At 39.7% G+C, this 16,619-nt stretch overlaps 4 protein-coding genes and 1 pseudogene across 4 annotated transcripts; 4 read left to right on the top strand and 1 right to left on the bottom strand.

Moving 5' to 3' along the window:
- The first annotated feature begins 139 nt into the window (after nt 1–139).
- LOC148155912 (odorant receptor 131-2 pseudogene) lies at nt 140–1,075 on the top strand (annotated as a pseudogene).
- Nucleotides 1,076–1,926: 851 nt separating this feature from the next.
- LOC148155911 (diablo IAP-binding mitochondrial protein-like) lies at nt 1,927–3,777 on the bottom strand. Its single transcript, XM_088012085.1, has 6 exons — nt 3,461–3,777; nt 3,260–3,359; nt 3,027–3,152; nt 2,818–2,928; nt 2,609–2,705; nt 1,927–2,504 (listed from the first exon to the last, which is right to left on the bottom strand). Exons 1-6 carry the CDS (start codon nt 3,574–3,576, stop codon nt 2,299–2,301), a joined length of 756 nt encoding a protein of 251 aa, XP_087868211.1. The 5' UTR covers nt 3,577–3,777; the 3' UTR covers nt 1,927–2,298.
- Nucleotides 3,778–6,706: 2,929 nt separating this feature from the next.
- Nucleotides 6,707–8,677, top strand: LOC106927694 (odorant receptor 131-2-like). The gene has a single exon (XM_015003432.2). The coding sequence runs from the start codon at nt 6,888–6,890 to the stop codon at nt 7,821–7,823; it is 936 nt and encodes a 311-aa protein (XP_014858918.2). The 5' UTR covers nt 6,707–6,887; the 3' UTR covers nt 7,824–8,677.
- Nucleotides 8,678–10,593: 1,916 nt separating this feature from the next.
- Nucleotides 10,594–11,529, top strand: LOC106927689 (odorant receptor 131-2-like). The gene has a single exon (XM_088011420.1). The coding sequence runs from the start codon at nt 10,594–10,596 to the stop codon at nt 11,527–11,529; it is 936 nt and encodes a 311-aa protein (XP_087867546.1).
- Nucleotides 11,530–14,043: 2,514 nt separating this feature from the next.
- Nucleotides 14,044–14,976, top strand: LOC106927690 (odorant receptor 131-2-like). The gene has a single exon (XM_015003428.2). It carries the CDS (start codon nt 14,044–14,046, stop codon nt 14,974–14,976), a length of 933 nt encoding a protein of 310 aa, XP_014858914.2.
- Nucleotides 14,977–16,619: the final 1,643 nt, after the last annotated feature.

Here is a 16,619-nt window from a genome sequence, read left to right as displayed (position 1 = left end):
TTTCATCTGAGCATTTTGGTTGGACTTTGATTTTGTATTTATTTTTAAAGGAATACTGTTTTTTGTAGTAATATTTAAACATAAAGCAAAAATTAGTTGTTGCATCATTTGATTGAATCTCTATTTCTTTAAAAGGAAAATGTCTAATAACAGCTCTGTTGCTGTTGGCTCTTTCCAGCTACAGACAAACTTCCGTGTTTTGCTCATTCAGATTTTGGTGGTTATGTTTCTGTGCATCAACATGTTGCTCATTGTGACGTTTTTCAAAAAGGAGTGCTTCCACACCAGCGCTCGGTACATTTTGTTTGCTGTGATGTTGATGTCAGACAGTTTTGTGCTAATCCTATCTAATGTTTTGGTAATTATAAACTTTCTTCAGTTCACCATACAGGTCTGGTTGTGTACCGTCATTTCCATTGTCACATTGCTCTATGTTATGGCCACACCTGTGACTCTGACAGCTATGACCCTGGAGCGTTATGTGGCCATTTGCCTGCCACTGCGGCACTCGGAGCTCTGCTCCACACGCAGGTCAATGCACTGCATCCTCGTCATTCATGGCATCAGCTCCGTTCCCTCCATGTTGAATCTCTCCATATTCTTTGCAACGGCGTCATTGGGCCTTTACGAAACAAGGGCGTTGTGTTCAGTGGACATGTTCCTTTTGCAACCGTGGCAGCGCCACTTTAGGTCTGCTATAAGTCAACTTTACTTTTTCATCATGTGCATCATCATAGTTTTCTGCTATATTCAGATTGTCAAAGTGGCCAAAGCTGCATCTGGAGAGAATAAACAGTCGACACAGAGAGGAATGAGAACGGTGATTCTTCACACCTTCCAGCTGCTGCTCTGCCTCATCCTGCTATGGAGCCCGTTCACTGAAGCTGCTGCGCTTAAAGTTGATGTTAATTTATTTTTGAATATCCGATACTTTAATTACATAGTATTTAGTCTCGCACCAAGATGTCTGAGTCCTCTGGTTTATGGGCTCAGGGATGAAATGTTTTTTCTTGCACTTAAAAATTATATTTGCTTCTGTTTTTGTAAAAGATTAAGTCTGAGTTAAATTACATATAAGTACAGAAATTATTGAATGATATTATTATTCAATAATAATATCTTTTTGCTTTTGCTTTTATTTTATGCATGAATTGTTCTAAATTGTAAGAAATTAACTTTGAAATTATACTTACATTTCTAAATCTTTCTCCCATTGAGTTGCTTGCATGTATCTAAAATAAGTTAATTGTTTTTCAATCAGTTCAGTTCTACATTTTGAAATACAATGACAGTGCAGCTATGTACAATTATCCCAACATAATTGGTAATTCTGTGTAAAAATGAAAGTGTGTTCATGATGTAAATATTCAATGATGCTTCTATATTCCCTGACCTGCCAATATGAGCATCACAGTATAACTTTGAGAAAAGAAATATGTTTTTAAGAGCAAAAACTCTTTGAAATGAAAAAGTTTTGAGTAAAACTTTCCACATATGTAGGAAAACCTAAATTATTACTTTTGCTGCTAAAATAAGAAAAAATAATTACCTCTGACTTCATTTTAAATGGACTTTAAATTGTAAGAACAGTATGAATGGGAATGTACTGCAAACTATTTTAAAACTGCATATTTCTTAATCTTGGTAAATCTTGACACAAATCTTGCAGATTCAAGCCATCATAAAGTTCTCTCTCTCTTTTTTTAAATGATTGTGACATCTGTAATATGAAAAAAAAATTTGAGATCAAAATAAACTCATAATCAAAAGCTTTTCAATCAAATAGTCTGTTTTTGTTTTGTGACCTGCTCATTAGCTCAGTGATGTCTCAGCCTTTGCTTTGTCAGCAAGATCAAATCATCACAGCTTCGGGGAAATGTGAAAAGGCAACGCATAACTCAAAAAAGAAAAATCCCCACAACAGTGTTTCTATACTTTTTAAAATATCTTTTTATTTTTTCAACATAACAAAAATGATCAACATAAAAGCAAAAACAGACCTGCTACAGTAAAACATCAGCTTTTGTTGTTGTTCTCTTTCTCCATACTCACTGATGATTTAATCGTGGAAACGGCACGAATCAAATAAATAACTTAACAAGTGATACAGTAGATAATACTCCAAAAATTGCTATTTATCTTATTTATCTTCTTCCATCTTGTAAATATAAATATATACAATCTATACAATGCTACAAACTCCAAATGAAGTTAAAGTGAAGAGAAAACAAATGTTTAATAGATGAACGTTTCAGAAGAAAATTAATTGCACTTTGACATGTTTCTGCTGTGGTTGACTCAGTCCTCCCGTAGATAAGCCTCATGCACTTCATGCTCCTCGCTGCCCTCTAGAAAAGCTGAATATTCGGCCATTCTCTGGATCTCCTCCACTTTAGTCTCGGCCAGCTTCTTATCTGCCTCTGCTGACAGTTTCCGTGTCTCCTCCACTTGTGACTGGGCCACCTGAATATTTGTTTGGACCAGGATGGACGCCTGATGGGCTCCTGCATAATTAGAGACCCAAACATGCACATCATTTTCTGAACAATATGGAAACGGTAAAAAATAAATGATAAATATTTGAGTACACTGCTCTAATTTCCCTCACCTGAGGAGTATGCTGCCTCAGCTGCCATTTTAGAGAGGTTGACAGCATTAATCCAGGTCGAGTCATAGTGCTTACATTCATTCAGTCTCTCAGCAGCCTGTCAGGACACATACAAGAAATAATCAATATAACAAATCCATGTTTTTGCAAGAAACAAAAATGTTAGAAGTGTATTCAGATCTTTTTCAAACACCGTTTCTCAGGCCTACCTCTGAACGCCAGCCACTGATCGCCCGCCGGAGGGACTCCTCCTCTGATGGACTCATCTTGCCCAGCGATGCAAGATATCTCTTTTGGAAAATGATGCGTGAGTGCACAGCCTTTTGAAAAAAAAAAAAAAAGAAACATATTTAATATTCCTGTGATGAATTAATTGCAACAATTTTGATATTTTATACAAATGCAGATGAACATGTACCTTCGAGTAATCTGTCAGCGCATCGGTGAGAGCCAGGGTGGCCTGAGAGAGGAAGGAACTGGAGCTGTCTGTCAGCACTGAGGCAGCTCTCCTGATCAGAGAGTTATGGGAAAGATCCTCAACCTGCTGCAAAAAAGAAAAGAACATTTGTTTTAATATTTTTCTTCTTGTAAGGTACAATGGATTGTGAATTTTTTTATTTTTACAGTTTTTACATTGAGTCTTTGACTTACCCAAAGCCCATGGCCGACACTTAATGAGGCCAGGCTAATGTGAGTCGGGTTTGTCATCTCTCCAGGTTTCTGAACTCCAGACCTCCTCTTCTCAGAAGTACTGCAGAGGAAAAAGATACAAGAAACATTTAGAGATCTAAAGTTATAGACAACAAATAAGAACTTAAATTGCTACCGTTTCCTGTTTACAAAGTAACTCACCTGAGGTAGCGGATGCAGGCTGCACCTCTCCTTTGCAACAGGGAGACCTCTTGGTTTCGCACCAGTCCTCCTGCAGCACGTTTTGCACACGCTGAACACTGACGAACGGCTTGCATCTTGAAGAGTTTTAGTTTAGCTGCTCTAGCTGACTCTTTTTAAGATTTGTTGAGCGATAAGTGCTGATTTTCTGTTTTTAAAAAAGTTAAAGGAAGTCCTGCTCACTTATTGATGGCTTGACTTTGTAGAATGAAGAAAAGAATCCAGAAAGTTTGAAGTCTGTTGAGTGAGTGCTGACAGTTCCACCCTTAGGATATTTATAAAGCCTCAGCCCCTGTTGATTACGTAAAAGGTATTGATCTGTTGACGTTGCTTGCAAATGTACGTATTTGGCTTTATCTAAAGTCCTACTGATACGTGCAGGACAAAGAGGCGGGCAGTGACAGTTTGGACAACACTTTCCCTGTTCGTTGTACTTCATTCTCTGTGTACTTCTTGTTGCTCACTTGGAGGTTGTATCCCTGCTTTAGTTCAGATCAGGCCTAAACAACCCAGCATTACCAAGCCCAAGTTTGTAGACGATATGTTTGATGCCAATCTAACGCAAGTAATTATGCCTTGCATACAGTCCCTTTTAGAACATGACCTTCATCTATCAACATGTATGCAATCCCTTCAGCAACTGGCCTTCATCTACAAGATATATATAGTTTCACACAGAAGTTCCAAATGTGTATATAGAAACAATAGTGATATTAGGAACAACAGTAATTATAACATACTGCACAAAATTATAAAATAAAACTAGTGCACGGTTACAATAATAGATATAATCATGAGTCAAGAGATCCCAGCTGAGTACGATAACTTTTATAAAATGTATATAATGTACTTACCCAGACATGCAAAATGAAAGTACAATCTCAGTGTCAAGTCACAGGTTCCAACATTATCTAATCTTTAGTTTCTGTTTCAAATCAAACCTTTTACATTTAAATCTAATCTCAGGTTACCTTGCTGCAAAGTAAAAGAAAAGGTGTTTTGTAAGTGCCACTCATTGTTCAGTCAAGCCTGAATTGCAAATTGAATTCAAGTGAAAACAATACCACTGGGAATAAATCAACCAAGTGGCCTTTCAAGGCATTGCTGTATGTCGTGAAATTAACTTTTTTGTTTGTCTTTTTTCTGTGTCATTTAATGTATAACCAAGAATCCTGTTGATCTGAAGAGCGTAAATTTTGTCTCCCAGCCAAATATAGTTATGTTGTTTCATTCAAAGTTCAGATGGAGAAAGTTTGCTTTGGACAGATTACAGTCCAACCCCTGTCCATCCCTTTTTACTGACGCAGAATGGACGTAAATAGCTGACGAAACCCAGCAAGCACTCTCTAAACTCTGCTTGTTTACCAAACGGGTTAAGTCTTTGGGTTAAACCTTCAGGTTGAACAACTAAGCCCAAGAGATTTATATTAATCATTTGGAATCTTACGACTCAAGATTTACTCTTCAACTGTGGGGGATTTACCAAACTATCTACTTCGTATCTTTCTTGGCAGATTGAATCACCTTCTTTCAACCCTGGAATCCTGAGCTCTGATCACTGACCTCGATGTAGCTGTGCAAGAGGGTGACACTGGAAAATGGCCCAAGGAGATAATGCAATGCACCAAATATAGCACTTTTTTGTCACTTCAGTGCTTTTTGAAATGTTCTAGAGACCAGGGTACACTCTCAGACTTTAATGTTTCAGTCACATTTTTGACCGAATGTCATGTATTATGCTACATGCTACTGCAGGTACCTGTGAACTGCTTCTGGGGTCCCACAGGCCGAAAATGCCTGATAGGATTCCTTCTTCAGCCTGACAGCATCCTTCACCGAAGGGACAGCCACTGACAACCTTGCAGCCACAGTTCCAATAAGCCGCCTCGACAATGGAAGCATGGAATATTGTCCACTCAGACTCAATGTCCCCCAACTCCCCTGGAGGTGGTAGTTAAAGCTCTGTCTCATGGGAGACTCTGCCAGATGCTCCCAGCAGACCAATGGAACCAACTCACCACAAGGTTGTGGTCTCACTGTCATTGCCCACGTGAAAGTTGAAGTCACCAAGCAGAACAAGGGTGTCCCCAGGAGGGGTACTGTCCAGTACCCCCTCCAAGGACTCCAAAAATGGTGGGCAATCTGAACTGTTGTTTGGCGCATAAGCACAAACAGTCAGAACCTTTACCCCACTCATAGGCAGAGGGAGGCTACCCTCTCACTCACCAGAGTGAACCCCATTGTACAGACACCAAGATGGGGTGCAGCAAGTATGCCCACTCCTGCATGGCATCTCTCACCAGGGACAACTCCAGAGTGAAACAGAGTCCAACTCCTCTCAAGGAGACTAGTTCCAGAACCAGAGAAAATGCGCTGAGGTGAGACCGGCTATTTTTAATCAGAACCTCTCAACCTCACACATTAGCTTAGGCTCCTTCCCCACCAGAGAGGTGACATTCCATGTCCCAAGAACCAGCTTCTAGCCAAGGATCAGATCGCCAAGATCCCCACCCTCGACCACCACCCATCTCACACTGCACCCAACCCATGAGAAGGTGAACCCCATCTCCTCTTTGGGCTGTGCCAGGGTGGACTCCATGGGTGAAAGTCTGGCCGCCTGCACTCGCCAATGTGCCCCACCTCCTTACCTAGCTCCAGAGTGGGGCCCCGGTGACTCACTTCCAGGCAAGGGAACATTGTTTTCAATGATTGTGTGCATTGCATCATAAGGGGTCTTTGGCCTGCACTTTGTCTGGTTCCACACCTATACCATGTCTGCCTTAGGTAGCATAGCTCCTCGGGTCACTGGGACACTCAAACCCCTCCACCATGATAATGTGGCAGCCCGTGAAGGGACTGCGTGGATTTATTCTTGATATTTCTTTTGTGTGCATCAGTTGTGATTTTCAATATTTGAAGAAAATCCTAAACTTTTCTGCTGCTTTATTCTTAAAATAAGATATTCATCAGTCTCTTGTTACTTTATCACATATCACACAAAAAAGTTTATGGCTATCGAGCATGCATTCCTTTCTGAAGGTAATGTGTAAGGTTTTCAAACAAGAATATCACAGAGTCACTTGGTGATGGGGGTGTGTCTTCAGAGAAATCAAGTCCAAGCCTACATAATGGAACATGACCTAAACATTTCAGTTAAGACGGAGATTTATCCTGAAATGTTTCTCCACAAAGACACCATGAGAAGTAGAAAAATGTAAGCTCTTCTGCCTGATTAAGGGATTGGTAGGTGAGTGAAGTACGGTCAATAGTAAAATGTCGAGCATTAATAGATTGTATTTTGTATTTTTACATTCTTTTTGTATAAACTGAAACTTAATGTTTTGTTACTGTTTTTCAGAAACATAAATTCTTTGTTCAGAGGAGCACAATGCAGAATCTGACTGAACTTTCTGTCAATGAAACGTCCCCAAAAAGCTTCTCTGTGATCATCAAGGTGTGTGTGGTAATCCCATTGTTCTGCGTCTTCCTGTACTTCATCACTGTCATGCTGCAGATCTTTGCCTCTCACAGACAGTTTTTGGACACATCCCGTTACATCCTGTTTGCACACATGTTGATCAATGACACCCTGCAGATCCTATCCTCTGTGCTACTCTTCCTCTGTGTGATGAGTCGGGTCAAGTTACCTCTTTTGTTCTGTGTCCCAATGCTCTTTGTATCTACCGGTACTTTTCAGAATACCACTTTGATTCTGGCTGCCATGTCACTGGAGCGTTATGTTTCCATTTTCTATCCTCTGCAGCGCCCGGCCTCCTGGCGCTCAGACCGTATCTGGATCATTATTCTGCCTCTGTGGATCATCAGCTTCACATTCCCCATTATTGAGTTTTCCATCGGGAAGCACAGTCCCAATGTAGATGTCCTCTCTACAAACATGCTTTGCAAAAATACTGTTATTAACTCATCGCCAATCCAGGGACTGTATCGGCTTGCTGTCTATGTACTTTTCTTTGCAGTGGTGGGTGTTATCATCCTCTTCACCTATATGAGGATTGTGATGGAAACCAGGAAGATGCGGCAGGACAGAGCTTCAGTGAACAAAGCCATGCACACCGTGCTGCTGCACGGCTTCCAGCTGCTGCTGTGCTTGCTGGCTTTTACTCTGCCTATCTCTGAAACTCTTATTGGGCTCCACACAAACTGGCTAGATGAGGATGTCACCTTTTTTAATTATTTCTGTTTCATTCTGATACCTCGCTTTCTCAGCCCACTAATTTACGGCTTCAGGGATCAGAATCTGAGAAAGCACATTGGGAACAGATTCCTCTGCTGCTCAAAGAAAGACAAACCCTATTTCAAATAGTGACTTGGATTTAATCTTAATAATGTGTTATATTCCTATACGATATTGGTTGGTGCAGGTCCTAAAGCTGGACAGATGCAACTCAAAGATGTTTTTTCAGAGTTACTGGTACCCATAAGACCCAAGGACCGCATTCTCTACTGTGCACTTAGACTGGGGTGGGAAACATCTTAAAAGGTTGACAATGTTGATGTTTTATAGTCATATCATTCAGTAATAATAAAAAACACTGGCAAGGATCATTTAACAAGATTCAGACCACAAACACTTCTGAACAGCTTTTAACCAGGTTTTTGACATTTTTACACCGCTAGGTACAGCTAACAGTTAATACAATGTTTCCCCAAAGTCATAAAATATACATGGATTTTTCAACTCTGAAATTGATGTATGATCATATAAGAAGCAAAGGAAAATAAGAAATGCATCTGTGCAGAAATATAGATCTGACATAAATATGTAATTTGCAAAGATATTTCAATTTTTCTGCTTTTGCAAATTGTCAACATGTTCTGTTCCTTCACAATTTAATATTGTCATATTGCCACCTTCTTAAAGCAATGACTTAAGTCATTTTTTGACAAGTGATTTTTTTTTGTTGTCGATGCATACATCGTCTTTTAGTAATGAAGAGGCAGTGATTTTTTTTTCCTTTTTTTTTGCCAAAATCATTTTAGCAAAAATGACAGGTTATTACTTTAGGGAGGTGACAATTTCTTTCATTTATAAATGACAAGAACTAAAATATAAATTCTGCAGATAGAGACCTTATAAGGAAATTATTTCAAATTTGAAATTTGTTCAAAATATCACTGTTTTTTTATTTCACCAAACATTAAAAATTCTGATTTCCAGTTTGCCCTCAAGTGCAGCATTAGTCCTCTTTTGCTCTTGACATTGAGAAAGTCTGCTAAATGACTATTTAAATGCTTTCATTGTGTGGAAAACATCCTGTAAATTTATTGTGTTATGTTTTTGAAGTAAAGTCCTCTTGCGATGTTGCTGTCCCGTCACTGTATTTCAATAGATATACTGTAAAAATATTCTTCAGTAGTTGTTTAATGCTTCCTACTCCTTTTCAAACAGAAAAGTAGTGGTAAACGAATAACTTTGCTCTTGGTTATGTATGCACATGTTTTTCTCTGCTTGTATGTATTGTTTGTTCAACTGTTTTTAAAAACCTGTTTGAAATAGTTTAAATTTGTGCTTGAAGCCTGAGTTGAAAGACAGAGGGGGAACACATGCGGTAAAAGTCAACAGACTGGGACTTGAGCCCATGACAACAGAGTACTGAGGCCTCTGTACACGGGTTGTGTGCTTTACCCCTGTGCCACCTTATTTACGGACACACCATAGGAGGGATCAGTTTGTCCACGATTCCTGGACAAACTTCTTGTTCAGGAATTGGAAACTTCTTCCACCGTCGCCACCATTGCCCAGAAATGTTCTTTGAGTAGCTTTACTCCTCACTGTAAAAAGAGTTAAAACATCAAGCAGTGATGCTGTCGGGCCTCTTCTCACACATTTTTGTAGGGGTTGTTGGAACAGTACCCTATACTCATGGACCTTCAGCAAAAACAAAAAAGAATCAAACCCTCAACTTTCTCTGAGTTGTTTTTGTGCTCTGAAAAAGGCCAAACTTTATCAGCAGACAATTCACATGAAGTATGAATGGGGGTGACATACATTATGTTTTCGATGAGGGAATAACATTTTACCATGATGTACATGTATTTTTTTTTCACAGTACTGTTTATTTAACAATTGAGGGCTGTTTATAAAGTGAAAGAGGGGCCTAAGTACTATTAGGCAGATGGTCATAATGCGTGATTGATGTATCGCCACAGCTTGAATGGCTCACTTATTCTCAAAGTACATTTTAGAAGATAAATCTATCTTTGGTAAATGGACTGAACTTATTAGTGTTTTTCCAGTCATTTTTGACCACTCAAAGCGCTTTATACTAGAGTCACATTCACCCGTTCACACTCACAAAACGCTCACACATTTATACACCGATACGCAGATCGGTAGGCAATTTGGGGTTAAGTGCCTTGCCCAAGCTGGAATCGAACCCCTATCTATCCATCTATCTAATATTTATTTATTATGTGAATCAGTTTCCATCTCTAACATTTAAAGAAAATCCTATATTTTATAGTCCTGGTCTTAAAATAAGCCAGGTATTAATCTACTTGTCCTTTATCAGGTATCACATAAATCCCATTAAAACCCATTTAGGTTTGTGCTTGAAATTTAAAAATATATATATATTATGGATATCTACATTTGCATCACAAAGTATTTGGATAAATTTCCTTTCAGAATGTAAAGTGTAGGGTTGTCTTACCAGGATATTTGCAGAGGAGATAACTTCTTCCTAGTTTTATCAGCTGGATGAAAAGTTTCATTTTTATGTTTTGTGAAACTTTGTTGTTAGCTGTTCTCTCCTCTGAAATCTGTTGCTAATTAGAATCACAACACTTGGCAATGGTGGTGTGTCTCTAGAGGAATCGGGTCCAAGCCTACATAGTGGAAAATGACTTAAACATCTGAGTTAAGGAGGTGATACCTCCTGAAACACATCTCTACAAAGACGTCATGTGAAGCAGAACAGTCTGAGCTCCTCTGGCTGATAAAGGGATTGATAGGTGAGTGAAGTACGGTCAATGGGGAAAATGTTGAGCATACGTATTCTTTAATTCTTTTTGTGTAAACTGAAATTTACTGTGTTTTTCTGAAACAGGAATTATCTGTTCAGAGCAGCAAAATGCAGAATCGGACTGAACTTTCTGTCAATGAAACGTCCCCAAAAAGCTTCTCTGTGATCATCAAGGTGTGTGTGGTAATCCCATTGTTCTGCGTCTTCCTGTACTTCATCACTGTCATGTTGCAGATCTTTGCCTCTCACAGACAGTTTTTGGACACATCCCGTTACATCCTGTTTGCACACATGTTGATCAATGACACCCTGCAGATCCTATCCTCTGTGCTACTCTTCCTCTGTGTGATGGGTCGGGTCAAGTTACCTCTTCTGTTCTGTGTCCCGATGCTCTTTGTATCTACCGGTACTTTTCAGAATACCACTTTGATTCTGGCTGCCATGTCACTGGAGCGTTATGTTTCCATTTTCTACCCTCTGCAGCGCCCGGCCTCCTGGCGCTCAGACCGTATCTGGATCATTATTCTGCCTCTGTGGATCATCAGCTTCATATTCCCCGTCATTGAGTTTTCCATCGGGAAGTTTACTCTCACTGTAGATGTCTTCTCTACCAACATCCTTTGCAAACCTGCTGTCATTAACTCGTCGCCGATCCAGGGACTATATCGGTTTGTTGTGAATGTACTTTTCTTTGCAGTGGTAGGTGTTATCATCCTCTTCACCTATGTGAGGATTGTGATGGAAACCAGGAAGATGCGGCAGGACAGAGCTTCAGTGAACAAAGCCATGCACACCGTGCTGCTGCACGGCTTCCAGCTGCTGCTGTGCTTGCTGGCTTTCACTCAGCCTATTGCTGAAACTCTCATTGGTCTCCACACAAACTGGCTGGCTGAGGATGTCGCTTTTTTTAATTATTTCTGCTTCATCCTGATACCTCGCTTTCTCAGTCCACTAATTTATGGCTTCAGGGATCAGAGTCTGAAAAGGCACATTGAGAATAGGTTTCTCTGCTGGTCAAAGAGAGATAAGCCTTTCTTCAAATAGTGACTCAGATTTTAATCAGTTATGAACTGAGTTTAAAAATATGTTTCAGTCCTGTACAAACACAATATGTGCAGATCCTTAAGCAAGACAGCTGTTAACCAAGTCTATTTTGAAACAATAGACTTGTTATTGTAATTAAATGACAGTAACATCATTACGGAAGTTGTACAGTTAATTATGGAGAATTTAGTTACTTGCAAATGATATTTTTCATCATTTTGTAACTACAGAGTCTTTCGGTACAAGTACCAAATGGCACGCATTCTCTGCTGTATTCTTACCCTTAGGTGGGAGGTATGTCAAAAATATATACATATTTTGATAGCAAGATCATTTGAAGTAACATAAAAACACTGCCTTAATAGAAAAAAACATCATATAATATAATTAACAACAATGTTCCTACACTATCTTCGAGTAGCAAAAACTTCTGACAAGTTTTTGCTAATTTTACACACTTTAATGATGTATAGCCAAGAGTTAACAATAACAAGTTTACTTCAAGTCTTACTTGTTTGCAAAATTAGTCTTTTTGTAATTATAAGAAAATCTAATAAGTTACAAGGCAAAAGTTTTCATTGTGTGGAAAAGTCTTATAAATTAACTGTGTGATGCCATTAAAATGAAATCTTCCTGCTGTGTTGCTGGCCCCTCTCTGCACTTCCTATAAAAATGTTTTTTATAAGTTAATATTTCCTTTTCAAACAGAGAAGTAGTGGTAAACAAATTATTTTGTTCTTGGTTATGTATGCACATGTTTTTCTCTGTCCTACTTCTTGCCTGTTCAATTGTTTTTTAAAACCTGTTTGAAATAAATACATTTGCTTGAAGAAAGCCCAACATCTCCTTTATGACTTAGAGAAAAATAATTAGTAAAATGTTAATTATAAAGCAAAACTAAGGTTAATCTGAGCTTTGTTGTTGTAGAAATAAATTATGTTTGTGTTTAGAGTTCAAGTGTATGCTTGCCTTGGCGGAGTCCAACTCTCACCAGAAACGAGCCCGACTAACTGCCGGCAATGCGGACCAGACTCTGACACTGGACTTAACAGCCAAAGGGTCGGTACCCCAACCAAACTCCCAGGCTGCATGGCTAGCTCCTGGGGTCCAGGCTACTCATCCCCTGAACTCCATAATGTTCTCCAGTCTCCGAGGCGGTCGAGGACGACCCGCCTCAGTCCTCTGTGCCTGTGAGTGGTTAACCAGTGCCAGTAAGTGGGTCCCCTGGACCCAAACTCCTAATTGGGTTGCCTTCCTGAGCCCCTACATGGGTTTAAGACATACCCCAATCTTAAGGGGAGAATTTTAAGGGCCTTCAGCAGACGCTGATCCCCAAGCTCCTAGCTCCTCTGACGTCGGCAGTCAAACTCCAAGCTCCTCTGATGCCAGGCCCCTAGCTTGAAGCTCTCCAGCTGCCACAGTGCTGCGGGCAACAAGCACCACTGGTCGAGAGGCCGGCCTCTTTATCCATTTCGTGCTTTCCACCGTCCAAAAGGTTGCCCTCTAGATTCTCTTTGTGGGTCCCTCCGGGATCCCTCCACCTCCAGAGCCTCTTCGTGGGCTCCTGGATTGCCAAAGTCCTCCATGCTTCAAGTGCCTCTGCCACCGTTGTCCTCCAGTAAAAGGTTCCTGCCTCTTCGTTGCCAGGCCAGCAGACTCTTGTATTATGATCTCTAGTTTTGTCAGAGTTCTCATGCCCCTTGCTGATTTCCTTCTTGTGTATTTTTTATATTTTCACTTAATTATTCTTCACCATCCACTCAATGCCTCTGTCATCTGCATTTCTGTCCACTTACAAACTACACACCATGACACTTTCATAGTTAGTTTCTGTATGATGTTTTTATGTTGTAAAGCACTTTGTACTGCTTTGATGCTGAAAGGTGCTATACTAATAAACGTGACTTAAATTTTGGGCATATTTGTAATAGTTCTGTAAAAACGTATCAACCAACTTTAACTTTATCAAAGATCACACAAATCCCAATAAAAGCCACTGAGGTTTGTTGTTGGAAAAAAAAAGAGTTCAAGGCTAGCTTCACTTGCAGCACAATGTATTTTGGGTAAATTTCCATTCAGAATGTACTGTGTAGAGTTTATTAACCAGAATGCAGAAAATCATGTTTTCTTCTTAATTTTGTCAGTTTCACTTTTTAAAGTTTTATGAACCTCTGTTGTTAGCTTTTCTCCACTCTGTGGCTAATGGGAATCATAACACTTGGCCATGATGGTGCGTCCTTAGAGGACTGAGGTCTAAGTCTACATATTGGAACGTAACCTCAGCATTTCAGATAAGCAGGAGTTTTCTCCTGAAACGTGTCTCTACAAAGACATGAGAAGTAGAGAACTCTAAGCTCCTGTGGGTGATAAAGGGATCGATAGGTGAGTGAAATACAGTCAATGGGAAAATGTCAAGCATTAATTGATTATGTTTTATATTGTTACATTCTTCTTGTGCAAACTCAAATTTACTATGTTTTTCTTAAATAGGAAATATCTATTCAATGCTGAAAAATGCAGAATCGGTCTGAGATGTCTATCAATACAACTTTCCCAAAAAGCTTCTCTGTGATCATCAAGGTGTGTGTAGTGACCCCATTGCTCTGTGCCTTCCTGTGCTTTATCGCTGTCATGCTGCAGATCTTTGCCTCTCACAGACAGTTTTTGGACACTTCCCGTTATATCCTGTTTGCACACCTGCTAATTAACGATACCATGCACTTCATTTCCTCTGTCCTATTCTTCCTTTTTGTGATAGGTCAGGTCAAGTTACCTCTTCTGTTTTGTGTCCCCGTGTTCTTCGTGTCTACCAGCACCTTTTTGAACACCACTTTGATTCTGGCTGCCATGTCACTGGAGCGTTATGTTGCCATTTTCTACCCTCTGCAGCGTCCGGCCTCCTGGCGCTCAGACCGTATCTGGATCATTACTCTGCCTCTGTGGATCATCAGCTTTGCATTCCCCATCATTCAGTTTTCCATGGGGGACCATAGTTCCAGTGTAGACGTCCTTTCTACAAACATCCTTTGCAAACCTGTTGTTATTAACCCAACTCCGATCCACGGACTGTTTCGGCTTGCTATGAATGTACTTTTCTTTGCAGTGGTAGGTGTTATCATCCTCTTCACCTATGTGAGGATCGTGATGGAAACCAGGAAGATGCGGCAGGACAGAGCTTCAGTGAACAAAGCCATGCACACCGTGCTGCTGCACGGCTTCCAGCTGCTGCTGTGCTTGCTGGCTTTTACTCAGCCTATTGCTGAAACTCTCATTGGTCTCCACACAAACTGGCTGGCTGAGGATGTCGCTTTTTTTAATTTCTTCTGCTTCATCCTGGTGCCTCGCTTTCTCAGCCTGCTCATTTATGGTGTCAGGGATCAAAGCCTGAGAAAGCACATTGAAAACAGATTCCTCTGCTGCTCAAAGAAAAAAATAGTTTTCAAATAGTGATTCAAGTTTTAATCACATATAAACTGTAAATAAAATGTTTTAACATTGAGTAATTATAACTAAGTCTACTTTGACATAATTAAATAATAAGAACATGCGTTTTACTGTTAATTCTGGAGGATTTTGTACGACTCAAATACTGTTTGTTTTTTCAGAGTTATTGGTATCAAAAACGTACAAGGGCCACATTTTTGACCGTGCACTTAGACTTAAGTTGGATGCAAGTCAAAAATATATTTGTTTGATAGTAAAATAATTAAGGCATCAATGAAGCACTACCATTATAGAAAATATATTTGCTTTCCAAGCCAAAGAACATTTCTGAATAATTTGTAATCAACTTTTACAAATTTTACACGCTCGGGTGAGGTACAGCTAACATTTAATAAGTAAAACTTTAACCAATTAAGTAAAGTACAAGTTTATCTTGATTGATGATGTTAAGGGAAATAAATGAAAATAAATGTGATGTGCAAAGCTACGGAACTTTAATAAAAGGAATAAAAAGATGTCATATCTCAATATAAGTTGTATTGATTTATTTCCCAGCCCTACAGTGAGTTTCTTTAAATAAAGGTTAAAAAGCCAAGAGTTTAGAGTTGCTTTTGATTCATAACTGAAACATAAGTCTCCATTGGTCAATCGGCAGCCTTCTGGTGTAAATACTACAACTAACACTCTGTTAAGTAAAGCAGGGGAAGGTTGTTTAAAACAGGGGTAAGGTGGTGTTCTCTGTTAGGCATTCCTGGCAACGCTGTTGCCCCCTTTTGACAGGAACACCAAACAGCTGATTTCACTCAGCAGGAGTCCTTCAGCTCTGCAGTGACCCAGTAATGAACGGTTCATTTGATTCAGGTGTTTTGGAGAAGGGATGCATCTAAAAGTTGCAGGATGAAGGCTCTTGAGGACTGGACCTGGGCACTATTGCCTGAACAGATTAGGGTTGTTTTTGAAGTAAAAAAGGGGCCTAAATACTACTAAACAGATGGTCACAATGCTTTATCTTACTGATCTAACTCAGCAGCTAGAATGGCTCATGCCCCAAAGTCCTGTATTACCAAGTAGTTTTCAAAGAACATTTTACAAGACCATGCTGTTATGCAATAATCCTGATCTGAAAGTGTTTGTTAAACAGAAACACCATTTCATCACCGATGAAATGGAAACAGTGCCAGCTCCAACTGTTTCCTAAAAGCATAGCTGACCTTCCAGTCAGTGAAGGTCTTGAGTCTTTATTGCTGTGCTCTACAAAATAAACCATGAAAATATTAAACAACCAATCAATGTTGATCAAATGGCTAAAAGTCACCAAATCAGCCATGAAAACTTAGAATAAATTATAAATTAATTAAGCTCCTCCTCTGGTTATCCTCCCCACAACTTTTGTTACTGTGTAACTAACCAACCACTGAAAGCTAGACCCCACCCCTGGCAAATTTTGAAAAATTCCAGCAAAATGGGCGGAGCCAAGAGACACAGCTGAGTGTGGGGATGAGTGGGACTGTGATAAGAACAAAAGAAGCGATGTCGTCAACTTATCCACTTTGTCGCTGTATTTATCGATTTTTCAGACTCGTCTTGCCATTTTTTATTTTCAGAAACTACAACTGGGGGCGCTGGTGAGCAAGATATGGCGTAAG

The sequence above is a fragment of the Poecilia mexicana genome, unplaced genomic scaffold (assembly GCF_051168715.1).
Source record: "Poecilia mexicana isolate PSO_F unplaced genomic scaffold, ASM5116871v1 scaffold_13, whole genome shotgun sequence".
Taxonomy (NCBI): Eukaryota; Metazoa; Chordata; class Actinopteri; order Cyprinodontiformes; family Poeciliidae; genus Poecilia; species Poecilia mexicana.
The sequence above is the reverse complement of the archived record's forward strand: the minus strand, read 5'-3'. Positions and strand labels throughout refer to the sequence as shown.

Bases quoted from the DNA above. Each gene is read 5' to 3' on its own strand.
- LOC106927689 (XM_088011420.1), top strand. From the start codon at position 10,594: ATGCAGAATCGGACTGAACTTTCTGTCAATGAAACGTCCCCAAAAAGC.
- LOC148155911 (XM_088012085.1), bottom strand. From the start codon at position 3,576: ATGCAAGCCGTTCGTCAGTGTTCAGCGTGTGCAAAACGTGCTGCAGGA. The intron at 2,706-2,817 runs GTAGGCCTGAGA...GTGTCCTGACAG, and splicing joins TCAGTGGCTGGCGTTCAGAG to GCTGCTGAGAGACTGAATGA. The intron at 2,505-2,608 runs GTGAGGGAAATT...CTAATTATGCAG, and splicing joins TGAGGCAGCATACTCCTCAG to GAGCCCATCAGGCGTCCATC.
- LOC106927690 (XM_015003428.2), top strand. From the start codon at position 14,044: ATGCAGAATCGGTCTGAGATGTCTATCAATACAACTTTCCCAAAAAGC.
- LOC106927694 (XM_015003432.2), top strand. From the start codon at position 6,888: ATGCAGAATCTGACTGAACTTTCTGTCAATGAAACGTCCCCAAAAAGC.